Source organism: Odocoileus virginianus, chromosome 20 (assembly GCF_023699985.2).
Source record: "Odocoileus virginianus isolate 20LAN1187 ecotype Illinois chromosome 20, Ovbor_1.2, whole genome shotgun sequence".
In the NCBI taxonomy this organism is placed as follows: Eukaryota; Metazoa; Chordata; class Mammalia; order Artiodactyla; family Cervidae; genus Odocoileus; species Odocoileus virginianus.
This window is the reverse complement of record NC_069693.1, coordinates 7,630,426-7,647,577: the sequence shown is the minus strand read 5'-3', so window position 1 is coordinate 7,647,577 and position 17,152 is coordinate 7,630,426. Positions and strand designations below refer to the sequence as shown.

At 44.8% G+C, this 17,152-nt stretch overlaps 1 protein-coding gene across 3 annotated transcripts in view; it reads left to right on the top strand.

The window, feature by feature from the left end:
* SAE1 (SUMO1 activating enzyme subunit 1) overlaps positions 1 to 17,152 on the top strand; it is a 77,037-nt gene that overhangs the window by 45,261 nt on the left and 14,624 nt on the right. For all 3 annotated transcript variants that reach the window (XM_020898048.2, XM_020898047.2, XM_020898044.2), the window contains exon 6: positions 3,579 to 3,684. In XM_020898048.2, the coding sequence (XP_020753707.2) occupies positions 3,579 to 3,684 (106 nt within the window). The remainder of the gene's footprint in view (positions 1 to 3,578; positions 3,685 to 17,152) is intronic.

Genomic DNA, 17,152 nt, shown 5'->3' with positions numbered 1-17,152 from the left:
GGCCAGATAGCCTCAGACTCACTTTCTAGGCTTTTGTGGGCTGCTTCCCTGTCTGCCTCTGGAGTGTGGACCTTACCACAGGGTCTGAATGCCTCGGCCTGAGGATTAGATGTTTTGGTGGGGAAGGATGGGCAAAGCCTTATGCAAAGTCAGGTTCAAAGCTCCTTACATTGTGGGTGAGCCAGAATGAGATGGGGGCGACCTTCCCAGGGTACCTCCTCTGACACAGGACTCCCACGCAGTGTGAGAATTCCAAATTTGAACCTGGTTTTCCAGGTGGTTATGAAGGAGGTTTATTTGTCAAGGCAGGAGAATACAATATACTTTACTTAATAGCTTATTAGTGTAATTTATAACTGGATATGTAGACATGATATATGGGTTTTCATTTGTACTCTTACCCTCAGGCCCTGAAAGCGTTAGAGGCAGGCCTGCTTCGGACTGATTCTAGAACCAACTTTTTCCCCCTTTATTCTTCATATAATGGCCTAACAAATCAGTGGATTCTTAGCATTGGTCTTAGCCAGGCAAACTACAAAAATTTTGAATGAAAGTCTTGGTGGTTTTTGAAACCTGGTAAGACTTTTCCTTATTGTGATGTCATCTCCAGATCGTACTGCTGATGGCTTGACCTGTATTGTAAGACTTGTTAAGAAGGGTCTGGCCCTGGAGAAGGAAATGGCAACCCACTCCAATATTTTTGCCTGGAGAATTCCATAGACAGAGGAGCCTGGTGGTCTACAGTCCATGGGGTTGCAAAGAATCGGACATGACTGAGCAGTTAACACTTTAACTTTCAAAATCACATAGAAAAGTTAAAGTACATAGATCAAAGTACTTAAGGCAACGTTGTCAATGCTTTGAAGAAACAGGAATATTCCTACGATTATTATAAAATCAAGCTTTTAACATATATGGAGGGTCTCACAGATTTTTGATAAAATGATCTGCTACATGGAAATTAATAGCAAAATACAAAGAAGAAAAATGAGGGAAGGAGAAAGGAAGAAAAGCTAATATTGTGTAAATAGAAAGAAAATTTGCAGTACAATGGAAATATTGTAGAAACCTGAAAAGCAAAATAAATATTTAGCAATAGAAGAATGGAGGGGAAAGAAAAAAAAAAAAGAAGAGTCTGGCAAGTCTATACCAAACACTAAATGTCACTCTGGTTGACTACATGACTTTTCTTCTAAGGTCAGACAGACCTATTGACCAAAAGGTTTGAGGGGATTACAGACATCTTGTATACTAGGTTTTACAATGGATCCAAACCCCAGAGGAGTGATTATGGAGAGGCAGAAAGCCACCTTACAAACCATGGCTGTTTTTTTATTTTCATTAGTAGTTTGTATTTTCATCTTTCAAATCCATTTTGATCTTCAGCAGGCTATGGAAACTGCCTGGTAGCTAATAGATCTTGGTTCACTTAGCCTGGTAAATTGTACCATTGTTGTCTTCTTTCTATTTTCTTTTTCTTTCTGATGTGTGTGGGGTGGGGGTGGGGAGTTGGTAGAGGGAAGAAAGGCAGACACACACCTCTGTAAGTCTGAAGTTTTATACACTTGCACACACACATATACTAGCTTAAACTTGGTAGAAGTAGCTAACAACTTTATGAGAATAAGGTGCCACTGCCTTACTCTGAAATATTTTAGTCTGTATTTTCTCAAATAAGGTATTCTCTGTGATCAGAAACCAACCATCACAGTCAGGAAAAATAATGGATAAGTCACTGCCATCTAAATCCTCAGACCCTGTTTAGGGTTTGCTAGTTATTTAGTCATGTCCTTAACAGCAAAAGGATCTGGGTCAGAATCATGGATGCATCTAGATTTTCATGACATCTAAAGGTTGCAAGCCAGTTATTTTGTAAAATGTCTCTTAGTTTGGGTTCCTCTGATGTTCCTTGTAATTAGACTCTTGCTACACATCTTTGGCAAAAATACCACGACATGGATGCTTCTCATTGCATCCTGTGGTCTGGTGCATGGTTTCCATGTGCTGCTTTACTGGTTGTGTTAACTTTGATCATTTGAGTAAGGTTGTTTTCCATACTGGTCCTTTGAAAACAATTTTTTTTATCCCTGTGTGACTAATAGGTATTTTGTGGAGAAGTATTTTGAAAATATATAAATACTTCATTCCTTAAAAAACTTTGCTCATTAGTTAATTTTAGGTCTAAGGGATTATATATAGTTTACTTAAAGTATTACCTATTATTCTTTACTTTTATCCTCAGATTGCTCCAGATTTGACCAGTGGAAGTTTCTTTAAGCTGAATTCTGTTACCGCTTGACATGTCCTATCATTCTTTGGGGCACTTTTCCTGTTTCAGGCTCCTCTCATGTTGCAGCTTTGAAATCAGTCATTTCTCCAAGGAGAAATGTGTCTCTTAGTGGTGATTAGAAACCAGAGTCTGTGTTTTAGATGTGCTCATTGCTGCTAGAGTATTATTGCTTTTAGACTTTCTCAGTGGACACAGCAGGTAAATATTTGTATGTGTACACACACACTTGCATTTACATTTATTTCTTTATCTGTCTGTATATATGGAAAATGAGTTCATGCCAGTAACTCTCACCACAGGCTTCATTCTAATTTTCTGTTTCCATAGTTTTGATTCTCTTCTTCTCTGACAGAGAGAAGCCTTGCTCCCCAGATTATGAGTGTATTTTCTTGTTGCATCAAGTCCTTGGATGTGATCACTGCTGCCCTCTGGGGATGCCCTCCTTACCCTGCCCTGTTCTGTCCCCTCCAGTCCAGCCACCAGCCCTTCACACACACATCCTTTCCCTGTCCTTCCTCAGTCCCAGAAAATGGCTTTTGGACTTCATTGTTTAGGAAAGGGAAAGAAAACCATTTTCTTATTCATAATTAGTTGTTTGTATTTTAACATAAATCTCTCATGGCATTTTTAAAAGAAAATTTGATGTAGGTTACTAGGTTTCAACTGTATTTCCTCCTGCCATAAGGAGAAGGAATGCTGTTATTTATGGGTATTGTTGTTTGTATCTGTTGACTCACACAGAGAATATTTCATTGAATATCTTTAGACAAATTTTATTGGTCACTTGTGAAGGAATTTCCATGGCGTAAATACCGCCAGAATTCACCAAAGAGTCAGAATGGAACTGGGTGTTTAGCTTTGCTCTGTCTTCCTACAGTGCAGGGAGTCCGTGGCATTGATCTCTGTGACCCCAGTGCCCACGGGAACACACAGTAAGTGCTCAGTAAGCGTTTATTGGATTTGAGTGGGCCTCAGCTTCTTTTAAGGAACAGGAAACCTAGTAATGGTGATGAGTTATTGCCTGGTGATTTGATATCAAATGTATTTTATCCTTGGGCTTCCCATGTGGCTCAGTTGGTAAAGAGTCCACCTGCAATGCTGGAGACCTGGGTTCCATCCCTGGGTTGGGAAGATCCCCTGGAGAAGGGAACGGCTACCCATGCCGGTATTCTGGCCTGGAGAATTCCATGGACTGTATTGTCCATGGTGTCACAAAGAGTTGGACATGACTGAGCAACTTTCACTATTTTATCCCTAAGCAATTTTGTCTTTTTTTTTTTTTTAACAGAAGGTGGTCTTCTGTTCCGTCAAAGAGGCGCTAGAAGTGGACTGGAGCAGTGATAAAGCAAAGGCAGCCCTGAAGCGCACGACTCCGGATTACTTCCTCCTTCAAGGTGAGCCCTGAAAGCAGTTTCTCAGCATGCGCTTTGTGCTCTCATTTCTGCATGTGAGGCTGCAGAGCCCAGAAGGTTCCTTGAGGTTGCCCTGAGCCAAATTCCCCCTTAGTTGGTTCTAAGTGGTCACTTAGGATAACAGAGTGTGAATGGAGAGGAGGCCCATCATTGAGCTCTAGTTTCTTTACGATTTCTTCTTTTTTCAAATTATGTGTTGAAATGAACTGCTTTCTGAAATTGAGCCCAAGAAACAGTGTTATAAATCAAGCTCCTGTCATCACCACTTTTCCCTCTTCAGAGTTCTTCCTGGGGCTCAAAACCATCGTTCCTCTCCTAAGAGGTTTCTCCCATCTCTCACCATCATTGCCGATGCTCAGAGGGCGTTAGCTCAGTGTTGGTTGCCATCTCAGTGTTCTTGTGCTTGGCACTTTAGTAGTAGTAGTATTTTTTAAGATACCCACGGAATGTGGGATCTTGGTTCCCTGACCAGGGATCGCACCCTTGCCCTCTGCATTGGAAGCACAGAGTCTTAACCACTGGACTTCAGGAAAGTCCCTGTACTTTAATTTTTTAATATTATTTTAAAAATAGTAATCATGAACATTGAGCACTTACTAGCAAGAGCCAGTGGGAGTTGATGTGTTATCTATCCCTTAGTTCACAGACAAGAGAGCTGAGGCACAGAGATGTTGAGGTTACCCTTGTTCTCAGGGTGAACAAGTGTGTAAATCACGTGGGTTTGTTAGCATGAAAATAATGCATATCTGTTACAGAAAATACCAGAAAAGCCCAAAGAAAAAGAGTCACCTTGAAGTTTTTGTACTTTCGGGGATGTGCTTCTCAACTCCCCCTCCTCGATGCTGGCACATAGACACCCCTCTGTAAACAGCTGTTAATTTGCAGAGGTTTGGGCATAGCCTCAATATTTCTAACTGCCACTTATAAGAGGAGTCAGCTAGTGTTTGAGTTTACCATAACCTGGGGATCCTCAGCCAGGGGTGATCTTGCCCTTCAGGCAAGTGTCTGGAGACATTTTTGGTTGTTATAACTGGGGTTGGGGTGGGGAGAAAGTTGAGATGTTGCTTAATATCTCAAGATAGCCCCCAGGACAGAGTGCTCTGGCCCCCAGAGTCAGCAGTGTTGAGGTTGAGAGATCCTGATCTATAGTCCTTTTGCAGTTTCCAGACTACTTTCTTGTCCATCTCCTCATCACTTCTCTGTCATGAGATGGACAAGGTGGGAATTAGCCCCAGTTTGGTTTCCGGGGTGAGGAGGCAGAGACCCAGAGAGGCTCGTGTTTTGCCTTGATAGGACACCGAATGAAAGTCCCTCAGTCGTGTCCGACTCTGCGACCCCGTGGGCTGTAGCCCGCCAGGCTTCTCTGTCTGTGGGATTCTCCAGGCAAGAATACTGGAGTGGGGTGCCATGCCCTCCTCCAGGGGCTCTTCCCAACCTAGGGATCAAACCTGCATCTCTTACATCTCTCCTGCATTGGCAGCCGGGTTCTTTACCACTTGCATCACCTGGGAAGCCCAACAGGACCTCAAATGCAGATGTAAAAGAGGTGGGACCTGAGCAGCCCAGGTCTTTGAAATCTAATGAATTAAATACCGTATGAGGTACCAGGTAATAAGAGCATCTGTGCTCCGTTCTCAGTGTCCTGTGAGTGTTAGCTCATTGGATCCTCACCGTATGCACACGAAGCTGCTGCTGCTGTACTCCCCTCCGTACACGCAAGGTGTAGACTGGTGAAGACCCAGGCCCGTGGCCATCACTGCCCTCAGGAGCCTGTCACTGAGGTGGGGAGGCAGGACTCATGCCCTGGAGACAGGATGGGGGAAGGTGTATATTTCATCCAAATAGACTCTGCTGACCATCACCATCAGAAGTTATAAGGGGCTGGGGAGTCGACAGGATGTGAGGAAGAAGCAGGAACTTTATATTATGACGCACGTGGCAGGCAGTGGTACGTGGTTATTCAGAACTGGCGCTTTGGAATCAAAACAGACCTGCCTTCCAGTCCTGGCTCTGTCATTTTTTTTCCCAGGTGGGTGAGGTTGAGCCACAGACTTCAATTCCCAGACACTTCCTCAGATTGCCCTCTGACCATGGGGTTGTTGACAGTGCTGGCCTCAGAGGGCTTTTGTGAGGCTCGGATGATACCTGTGCAAGAGGCTTAGCCCAGAGCAAGTCCTAGAGACCTGTCTAATCTAGCTGTGTGTTTGGAGGTCAGAGGTACTTTCTAGTATATAGTACAGTGTTAGGGTTGACTCAGTTTACCCTTAATTCCATACTTGAGTAGGTATTATCATAGCAGCAATCCTGTTGGGCTTTTGTTTTTTTGTCCATAAAATCAATTTGTTTTATAATACACTCCATATGTTTACTTCCCCCTTCTAAATGGTAACTAATTCTCTTTTTAGTTTCAAAGTTTTGCATTTGGAGATTAAAACTGTGTTCATAATTAATAATCATACAGTTTCTTTATTATGATAAAAACACACACCATAAACTTTATCACCTTAACAATTTTTATGTGTGGGGTTTTTTTTTTTTGGCTGCATTTGGTCTTCATTGCTGCGTTTTCGCTTTTGTCTAGTTGCGGAGAGTGGGGGCTGCTCTCTAGTTGCGGTGCGCAGGCTTTTTATTGTGGTGGTTTCTCTTGTTGCAGAGCATGGGCTCTAGAAGGAGGGCTCAGTAGTTGTGGCTCACAGACTTGGTTGCTCTGTGGCGTGTGAAATCTTCCCACACCAGGAATCAAACCCATGTCCCCTGCATTGGCAGGCAGATTCTTAACCACTGGACCATCAGGGAAGTCCATGTGTATAGTTTTGTAACGTGTGTGTGTGTCGCTGAGTCATGTCTGACTCTGCGAACCTATGGACTGTGGCCTGCCAGGCTTCTCTGTCCATGGGATTCTCCAGGCAAAAATACTGGAGTGGGTAGCCATTTCCTTCTCCAGGGGATCTTCCCAACCCAGGGATCAAACCCAGGTCTCCTGCATTGTAGGCAGATTCTTTACGTTCTGAGCCATCAGGGAAGTGTCCTGATAGTTTTGTAAAAGAGAATTTTAAAAAAGGAGGCAACCCCACATGTCATACCATCTTGGTCAAGGCTGGCAGGTGTGTGCTTCCCACTCTTCCCTCCACCCCTGTGTCAGACGTGGCTAAGAAAGCCTCCTCGTTGACCAACCACTTCTCCCAGAGCCTCAAAATTCTCTCGATAGCACTGCCTGCAGTCCTCTCTGGGCATACAGATGAGCCCACTTCTCAATTCTAACTAGCCCACTTCTAAGAATAAGGCCTAGAAGGGAAGTGACTCCTCCTCCTCCTGGCTATACAGCACATCAGTGGCAATATCAGATCTAAAACCCAGTTCTCCTGATTTTGTTCTTTTACACCACTGTGCATGTCCATGCCCACCCCACGCCCCACACACACATACACCCCACCCGGTGCTCTTGCTGAGTCTTGCAGATATCCAGCATAGCCTTGGCTTTTCTCTTTGTAGCAGATGACGTGTCCTCACTTTTCTTGCATGTTGTCACGTGCATATTCTTGATGTTTTGTTTTGCCCTCCTGGGTCATCCTGTGCCCCGTGTGTCTTTCCAGATACGCTGCAACTGGAACTATTAGGAGTGTTCCAGAAGTGAGCATGAGGGTCTGGTTAGCTTTCTGGGAGCTTTTCGGTTGGTGCACATGTGATTAACTCCTTGGTTAAAGACTGGACTGAGCTTCTGGAAGTGGAGGGAAATGACTCTCTTGATCTCTTTCCCTAGGGAAGTCTGGCTGGCAGCTTAGACTTCTGTCAGAATTCAGCTTGTAAGTGTTAAGTGACTTGCTTTCTTTCACTGATGGCCTTAAGTGCTTCTGGAAAGATCTTGGAGCATACATAGAATGACCTCATTTGTCTTGTTGGCTGCAAAGTGTGTTTCTCTGGGAGTGCTGTCTTTTGTGACTAGTCTTATCAAATGTAAGTTGTTTTCAGCTTTTCTCAGTCCTTGGAATTTGTTCCCAGGAGCCTTTCTAGGAATGTGACTGATACACCTGCTGGTGCCTTAGGAATTCCTAGTGATATCAGAAGGCAAGGTCAGAGTAGTACTTGACTATGATACACACATGAGGATGCCTTGCAGAGAACCCAGATGGAGCACTTAGTAGGTGCTCGACAAATAGTTTATATGTGAGTGACTAGTTTGCCTGTCTGATCATTTCTTCACCTCTCCCTGCTGGTGTCCCCGAAGGCTCCTCTTGCCTGCCTGCTCCCCTGGGTACCCGTCAGGCTTTTGATCCCAGTGTCACCCAGCTCTGGCCTGCCCCTCATATATAGATGGTCCTTTCCACCCCATTCACCATCCAGCCCCTGGTGAAACAGTTGCCCTGCCGTCTGTGTGCATGTGTTTGCCTTGTTGGGGTGTGAGTGTTTTTCTAGTTTACTTCATAAGATAGTGGCCAGACTGCACGCTTCCTGCTGCATTTTCCACTATCTCGAGAGTCAGCCTCACCATCTGTGAGCAAAAGGTCTCATCTTTTTATTATTCTCCCATGGCATGTTGCAAAACATTAAGTGTGAGCTGGTTTCCTGTGGCAAAAAGTTGACTTTGATTTGTTCTTTTTGAGGTTACTGTGAGTTTATCATAACAGGAGTGCTAAAAATAATCGAGTCTCGTATGGAAACAGCATTCACTTACCAGCATGAACAATAACACGCAGGTTTAGCCCAGAGCAGGAAGACATGGACTTCATCTCGAGATGTGAATTACTGAGCAGAGACTCTTTGGCAATCCTAACTTTCTCAGTCTGTTCTGACGAGTCGTGGAAAAGTACTTAGGCCGTCTTTGAACCACAGAATTAATGCTGAAAATAATCTTAGACCATTTTTGGAGCACCTGCCATGCACCAGATCTCGTGCCTGGAGATCGTCACGGGAAGAAGAAGCCTCCTTGCCAATGGAAAAGACAAGCAGAGTTAGTCCTACTCATGAGGGGAGCTGTAACAGAGGGCTATTGACAAAGCTGTCATGTTGTGCTGGTCTGTTTTTCAATATGTGTGAATTATTCGACAATTGAAAGCAAACTGTTCTGAGAGCTCAGGGAACTGGGGGTCTGGCTGTCTCTGGGGAGTTGGGAAGCCTTCAGAGAGTAGGAGACATCTGAGCTGGATTTTAAAGAATAGGTATTTGCCAGGTGGTAGAGGGAGGGAGATGAGAGTATTGTGGGCCAGAGAAGCAGCGCCTGCAGGCGGCCAGCAGGGTGGAGACCATGGCCCAGTGAGGCTGGAGCTTGGTGCGAGCCAGCCAGTTGTGAGATCAGGGCCTCGCTTTTTTAGGTTTTTATTCTTAGAGCCAGCGGTTTCCCAAGAGGATATCAGGCTCCCTCAGGGAACATTTGAAAATACAGGTTCCTTGGTTCTAGCTCAGATTTACTGAATCAGAACAACTCAGAGTGGCTGGCATCTGCATTGTCGTGCACCTCCCAGGTTTCTACAGGACCAGTCAGTTAGAAACCACTGCCCTAGGAGAGGGAGCCCCTGTCCTGTGCCAGAGCCTGGGTTCACTCATTTGCGGTTTTATTTTAAGACATGTTAAATGCTGTATTTCAGGCTGAGGCAGGGCTAAGAACGTAACCCCATGTGGCTCTTGAATGCACTGTTTTGTCTATAGACCCTCAGACTAAAAAAAGAACTGTAAACAAATATTGAACTCGAGTTAGGTTTGTCTTTTACAGTGGTGTGGGTTAGGGATTCTGAAACTTATTTACTCTTTATTCTAGGATACTATCTGAGCCACCAGGGAAGCCCTGGATGGAGCAAATAGGCAAATATATTGTGGATAATGAGACTCGGATTTTTTTATTGCCAGAAAGGAGAGTTCGTTAGTTCCCCTTGTTGTTTTAGTTGCTCAGTCGTGTCCGACTCTTTTTGACCCCATGGACTGTAGCCCATCAGGCTCCTCTGTCCATGAGATTTTTCAGGCAAGAATACTGGAGTGGGTTTTCATTTCCATCTCCAGGGGAGTCTTCCCGACTGAGGGATTGAACCCATGTCCCGTGAATTGTCAGGAGAATTTTTTACCATTGATCCACCTGGGAAACCCTCTCTAGTTCAATTGGAATTGGAATCATCTGGATGAACTCACGGTTTTTTAATATTTAGGTATAGAAATAGATGCGTGTGTGTCCATGTATTTGCATTTTTTATTATCTTTAAAAATATTTATTTAGCTGCTCCGGATCTTAGTTGCGGCATACAAGATCTTTTAGTCGTGGCCGGTGGGATCTAGTTCCCTAACCAGAGATAGAACTTGGGTCCCTTACATTGGGAGCGCAGTCTTAGCCCCTGGACCACCAGGAAAGTCCCCATGTATTCACATTTATACATATGTATTTCCTAGCTCTAACCCATTGAGAGGGCTTTTAGAACTAATAGCCATGAACAGACTTCATGATTGTTAACATGCAGGGAACCAGGACTCCTTGGAGAAATGGCTGGTTCTGAGCCTGGGGTAGGAAATTTATAGGTGTGCCTAGAACATCCTGCTCTGCCCGAAAGTGAGGACGTGTACAGAGAATGACGGGTTATGTCTGAAATGAAGGTCACAGGAGTCAGTTTGAAGCGGCACCTGCTGATCAAATCTGGGAGAATTTGAGGATCAAATAAATCATGATCGTAGTTGATTACAACCCATAGAATAAAATAATTCATGAACCTATACTGATAATTGAATAAATAAATGAGGAAGAGGGCAAAGTTTGTTTGTTTTTTTTTTAAACGGAAGAATAATAATAAAAACAGCAAAATGAGGAAGATTAAAAGAAATCTGTGTTTGGCCATCATAGTTGTAGTATTGTTTTAAGGATCACTGATGAATGCTAAAACGAATGGGAAAGTAGGCTGTGAAGCAGCATAGATATCTTCCCAGGATACTTTTTGATTTATTACAGAGAGACTAGAGAATCCTGGCAGATTGTCCCTCCACCAAGAGATCACAGTTAACATTCCAAGAATAGGACAGTAGGTCTCATGCGTCCTGCTTGGATGCACTGAGCAGGTAGAAGATAGTATAATAAGTAGCACCGCACTGCTGAGCCAGCCAAGGGTGGCCTCTGGTTCTCAGCCCAGCGTGGGTGGTCTCACCCCAATTATGAGGAAACATCAGACATACTTGGACTGAAGATGATTCTATAAAATAAGTGGCCTGTACTCTTCAAAAGTGTCGTGAAGGACCCAGGAACTTCATCTCAGATTAAAGGAGGATGAAGAGCAGGGTAGCTAAATGGAGCACAGACTTCCCAGACTGGATCTGCGAGCAGGTTTTTTTTTTTGCTTTTGCTTTCAAAGACATCAGTAGGACTGTCAGTAAAATTTGAAAAAAATCTGTTGAGTAGGTAGTAATACTCTATCAATGTTAATTTTCAGTTTTGATAACTTTTGTGGTTCTATGAGAATATTCTTGCTTGGGGGAAATACACAGTAGAGTGGACTTCCCTGGAGCTGGTAGATCCGACCTCGGGCCCGCCGTGAGGGAATTAGAATCTTTTCTAAGGTGCCCGATTGTTCTTGATTCATAAGTCCAGCCCAGCAAGTTTGGAGTTCATGTCTACTTTCTGCTACTCCTAGAACCTTGATGTCTCCAGATTTGGATTTGGAAGAAAGGCATTTTGTTTTTTTTTGTTTGTTTGTTTCATTTATTTTTATTAGTTAGAGGCTAATTACTTTACAATATTGTAGTGGTTTTTGCCATACATTGACATGAATCAGCCATGGATTTACATGTGTTCCCCATCCCGATCCCCCTCCCGCCTCCCTCCCCATCCCATCCCTCTGGGTCTTCCCAGTGCACCAACCCTGAGCACTTGTCTCATGCATCCAACCTGGGCTGGTGGTCACTTTCACCCTTGATAGTATACTTGTTTCAATGCTGTTTTCTCAGAACATCCCATCCTCGCAGAAGAAAGTCATTTTGGTTCCACTCTGTCATATAGTTCTTGGCCTTGAGCAAGTCCCTTCACCTTATGGCCTCTGTTTTCTCATATAGGAATGGGGGAGATATTGATAACCTTCTCCTCCCAGTGATCATGTATAGGAGAGCCTTAGAAATCATTGTCTTCTTTTAATGTTAATCTTCTTAGTAAAATACTCAGATGTCTCAGAGAAAACTGCTATTTCCTGTGTATTCTTCCAGAACTTTCTAGTATATTGTGCTTCATTCTCCCTCATCACTGCAGGGATTCTCTCACAAGATTTCTTAATAATGAACAGTTTTAACTTTTTTATGGTTAGAAAACTTAGTTTCCTTGACTCCTCCTTCCTCAGTTCTCCCTGCCACCGCGACACTCTGAGCCTACCTGTTTTTATGATTTTTAACTGACTTTTGTCTCTAGACCTCAGCTTGATTGGGTGATCAGTTCTCTTCAGGAGGAACTTCTTATTTTAGAACTTGTAACCTTTGCACACCAGTCGTCGCCACTTGCTGGGCCCCGCGTTCCCCCGCGGGTGTTTTGGTGTCCAGCGATGACAAGAACTGCTGAGGAAGAGACGGCCACAGGGAAATGGGTTCCGATAATGGGGCAGCCGCTGAGTGCTTGTTGATTTGCTGCTGTCATAACCACAGATGTTTAAAAATAATTTGTAGAGAGGGAAGAAGAAAGAAGCAGTGGGTTTTGTTGTGTTTCTTTTTTTTGTTTGGTTTTTTTTTTTCTGGTGCCACTTGTCTTATCAGTGGTACAAAACGCAGACCACAGTCATTCAGAAAGGAAGAAGGCAGTGCCACACAGAGTGGAGAGGTGAGGGGGAGGGCAGAGGTGAGCCGTGAGTGCAGTCCTGGGCTTCACTGCCATCAGTGGGTAGAGACTGTTGCTGGAGAACCAACTCTGGTTAGGCTCGTGCTCCATTCCTCAACCTGAAAAAGAGGCGTATAACTCAGAGTCCGCCACTGAGGGTCACAGGTATTAACAAATGCAGGCCAAGCACATCTTGTGCATTAATAATTTTTTTTACTTGTTCGTTTTTCTTGGCATATAATTGATTTACAAAGTTGTGTTAGTTCCAGGTGTACAACAAAGTGACTCAGCTATATATATACATGTATTCATTCTTTTTCAGATTCTTTACTGATAGAGATTCTTACAGAATATTGAATAGAGCCCCCTGTGCTATACAGTAGGTCCTTGTTGGTTAACCAACAAAGAACTTCATGGGAGCAGATCTTACTTATGATCATCTCATTTTCACAGATGGAAATAGAGTCTGAAAGAAGCTAAGTCATTTTTCCAGGGTCACCAAACCTAGTAAGTGTTTAAGCACCCCCCAATAAATACCACGTCCCTCAAAGCGCTCAGTCAGACTTCAGCTGTTCGCCTTACTAATTAATACTCATGGCATCATGTCCATTTTTTAGAGTCTGAACATCACAAGAGCCCCATGACGTTTTCTTATTCCACTTTTGCAGATGGGAAACTGAGGCCCACCGAGGCCAGATTGAAATAATGGGCAACATTGTCAGCAACCTGCCTTGTCTTCTCTGCAGGCCCGTGTCTCCCCCACCCCCATGTTAGCCTGTGTTTGAGCTGCTCTCGGGCCCCAGCCCAGCTGCGATTCTGGTTGAAAGCCTCACATCTCTTCCCTGACTGTCAGACAACAGTCACGGGAATGTCCTGTGCCATCTTCCTTGGGTAAGAGCGGTTGGCGGAGAGCAGCAGATGCCCAGAGTCAAGGTCATGTGCCACTCAAGTGCTGGGCTGGAGAAAAGCCCCTGTCTCCCTGCTGCTTGTGACCAGGCAGGGGAGCGTGAATGGAGAGGGCTCTGTCAGAACAGCTCTGTGAGCCGTGGGCGGCTGGCCACGCTAGGAGACGGGGCCGAGCACTCGGGATCCAGGGAGCTCCGCACTTGGCCCCTATGTAACCTGCCTCAGCATTTCAGAATGTTTCTGTCCCCTTCTTTTTGTAAGTTACAGACTTCTCAGACTGCTCCATTGTAAAGATGAGAGTCAAGTTCAGGAATCATTAGACCATTTTTTTGTGGTTTTTTTTTTTTTGTTTTTTTTTTTAAAGAAGAGAAATAGGGGACTTCCCTGGTGGTTGGGACTCACGCTTCCACTGCAGAGGTCATGGGTTCGATCCCTGGTTGGGAAACTAGGACTCCACATGCTGCACAGCACAGCTGGGGAAAATTTTTTTTTTTTTTTAAATATTGTTTTTAATTTTTGTTTTAAAATAATAATTTTTTTTTTAAAGGAGAAATAGAATATTTGGCCAGATAGAGACTGAATGGGTGGTTTGCATTATTCTAAACTGATGGAGTCTGGGGTCGGAAACTAAGTTCATTTGAAGTGATTTTCTTTTTTCTTTTCCTTTTTTAAACTAGTCTGTAGTCTCTCTTCTCTCTGCTTCCGGGGAGGCAGTGCAACATAGAGATTAGAGTTGTAGTGACTGGAATCCATCGTGAGCCCAAGCCTCAGTTTCCCACCTCGGACATGAGGATGATCACAGTTGCACCCACCTCATTCTATTTTATGTAGAAGAGCTTATTCTGAATATAGGCTATTACATGCCCCCCTTTTAAAAACCTAAATGTTAAGAAAACAAACATGTGGCTAAAAACTGCTTAAACATAATTTTGATAGCTGAATAATACTTCATTCTGTCAACCTGTCATATTGCGTGTGCATGCTTAGTTGCTCAGTCGTGTCCAACTCTTTGCAATCGCATGGGCCGTAGCCCACCAGGCTCCTCTGACCACGGGATTCTCCAGGCAAGAATACTAGATTGGGTTGCCATTTCCTACTCCAGTCGTATTTTATGTAATCATCCTATTATTGGATGTGAGATTGTTTCCAGATTGTTTATGGCATAAATAACTTGGCGGCAACCATTTGCTCATAATTAAATCACTGGCCACAGGGCCTGACCTTTGTAAAGCCCCTCAAATACCGCACCTTTGCATGGCTGGGTGAGCCAGTTCCTCTGTTGCATGCTCAGGTTGAGTAATCTGGGTCTTTATTTGGTAGGCAAAACCCAGCAGGTCATTTCTGAGAAGCAGGACTCCCCTTTCTCCCATCAACAACTTTCATCCAGCTGCCTCAGGTTCTCTTCAGAAGACAGTGAGCTGTAAATAACCAGAGACAGCTTTCTTTCTCTGCTGAACTGAGATGGGATGTGGTCAGAGACCAGCTTTCATTGGCGAGATGAATGGATGGCCGAGACTTGGTGCTCAGCAGGGGTGTTTCAGAAAAAGTCTTCAAGGCAGGCCAATCTGGAGGTGAAGTTCTCTGGAGAAAGAGGTCAAAGGCCCCGGCGGCCATGGTGACAGACATGTGACATGTGCGTGCCCTCTGTGGACTGTGATCTCCGCCTTTTGGGTCCCAACACGGCTCAGCATCCGGGGTGGAGGTGGTGTGCAGGTTCTCAGGAAATGTTTGTGAACGAGAAATGAATGAAGGAATACATGCATGCACATACTTTCACATTTCTGGGTTAAAGAGGAAAACTAAGAGAGGTAAATGAAGCGGGGAGTGGGGTGGAGCTGAGCTGAGCTGAGCTGAGCAGACGACCAGATGCAACCAGATGCCTTGAAAGGTGAGAGGCTGAGAGCCAGCAGGCCTCATGGGGGTTCCCGGAGACCATGCCTCTGCCTCCCCCAGCCCAGGCCCTTCCCTCCTTTGAGTTTCAGGCCCATGGGCCAGCTGTTCTGCACCTTTGGCCCTCAAATATGGCCTTAAAGGCAGGTTTCTGTCTAGTTTCCCTCCTGAGGCAGATGTGATACACTGTGTGTCTTTTTTTTTTTTTTTCTTTTTCTGTTTTTCTCTTGTTGAACATTCCTTGGTAAAAAACAGAACCATCCTGGGTATCTTGAGGTCTCCATTCATTTCAGTTAGCACAGGACCAGGCTGGTTAGATCAGTGAGGGCCTGTGTCACCTTGTTGTGAGCCTTCTCCCCACCGTGTGACTCCTTTCCTTCCTTCTCCAAACACTGAGGCTTCCCGTGGAACCGATAATTCCTCAGTGTGTACCATGGGGGCATGCCCTGTGCTGGGCATTCATTAGGTAATGGTGAACACAACAGATAACGTCTCTGCCCCACGGAGCACCACAGGCTAGTAAAGGAGATAGGTCAGTCCTTGTACAAGTGAACTGACACAGGTGACTATAAAGTCTCAAACTGTGATTAAGACCATGAAGGCCAAGAGCGAGTTGTGGAGAGTATCAGAGAGGATGTACGATTCAGAGCCAAGGCGCGGCAGCCCCCCGCGCTCGCTGTTGAGTTGGTGGTGGTCCCAGTCACGTGGGGAGTCCCAGCATAGACCAGTGTGTCAGCCTCTCTGAGGGCCGTGTGCGTTGGTTTATGGAGCAGCACCATGGGCCTGACGCTCCCCTGGCACTGGCCAAGGTGCTTGGCCAGTTTATTCCTTTCATCCTTAAACCGCGTGAGTTCAGTGCTGTGACGATTCCCATTTTTACCGAGGAGGCTCAGGGATGTTGTCAGGGTCCAGCGTTACAGTGATTTAGAACAGGGGTCAGAGTGGTCTGCTGGTTCCAGGCTGCCCAGGCCCTGGGAAGGGCTCTACAGAGAGGGCGCAGTGGTCCCTGACGAGCAGCATGGGCAGGTCCAGGGCAGGAGGTGGCAAGGGTCAGTGTTCGGGCTTGGAGGACCCGCTAAAATATGGTGGTTGTGCCTGGTGGGAAAGGGGCATCTGGCTGCTAGGTGAGACCACCCTCTTCCACCCCGTCGCGCTCACTCAGAGCTCCTTCTCTAGTCCCTGCCTTTTGTTGCCATGTGTTGTTTTTGTGTGTCACCCTCACGAAATACTCGGAGTGGCAGAGTGTGCGTTTTGCTTTGTCCCGCTCAGGCCCCGGCACAGAGTCTGTGCTCGCTGTGTATTTATTGAATGAACAGTTGCCTAAATAGGAGACCTGGTGTCTTGCCTTTGGAGATGGGCTGCTGGCTAAGAGGATAACTCTCCTTTTCATTTTCTTGGAGATGTATGTTACCCAGGAGTGGATCCGATTTCCAGACCATTCCCAGAGATTATGAGTCTCTTGAGTGAGCCAGTTTGGGGAGAATGGTGGGGAGCACCAGAGAGGTAAGGCAGGAGTGTCTGGTACAGAACAGCCCTAGGCACCAGCCAGGCAGTTTATTATAGAGTTTTGGCTTTTTTCCTTTAGTTGAATTCTTTTGGGGAACAGCAATTGGATTGGAGCTAGTTTGCAACATTGACTTCATTTTTTTCCTACAAAAATAATGAAGTTTTTGAATGGCCTTAGTGATTATGCTAAATATAATTGTGCCATTTAAATGCAATAAAAGTTTTCAGAAAGAAATGGAGTAATTAATAATATTGCTTCCTGGATTCCTGTTATAACACTAACCTAGTAGTCTGATTTAGATTAAATTTGAATTTGAGTTAATTTCTCTTTGCAAAAGTAGTAGTTTATCCACATGTATACAGTTTTTCTTCTGATCCAGGGAAAGG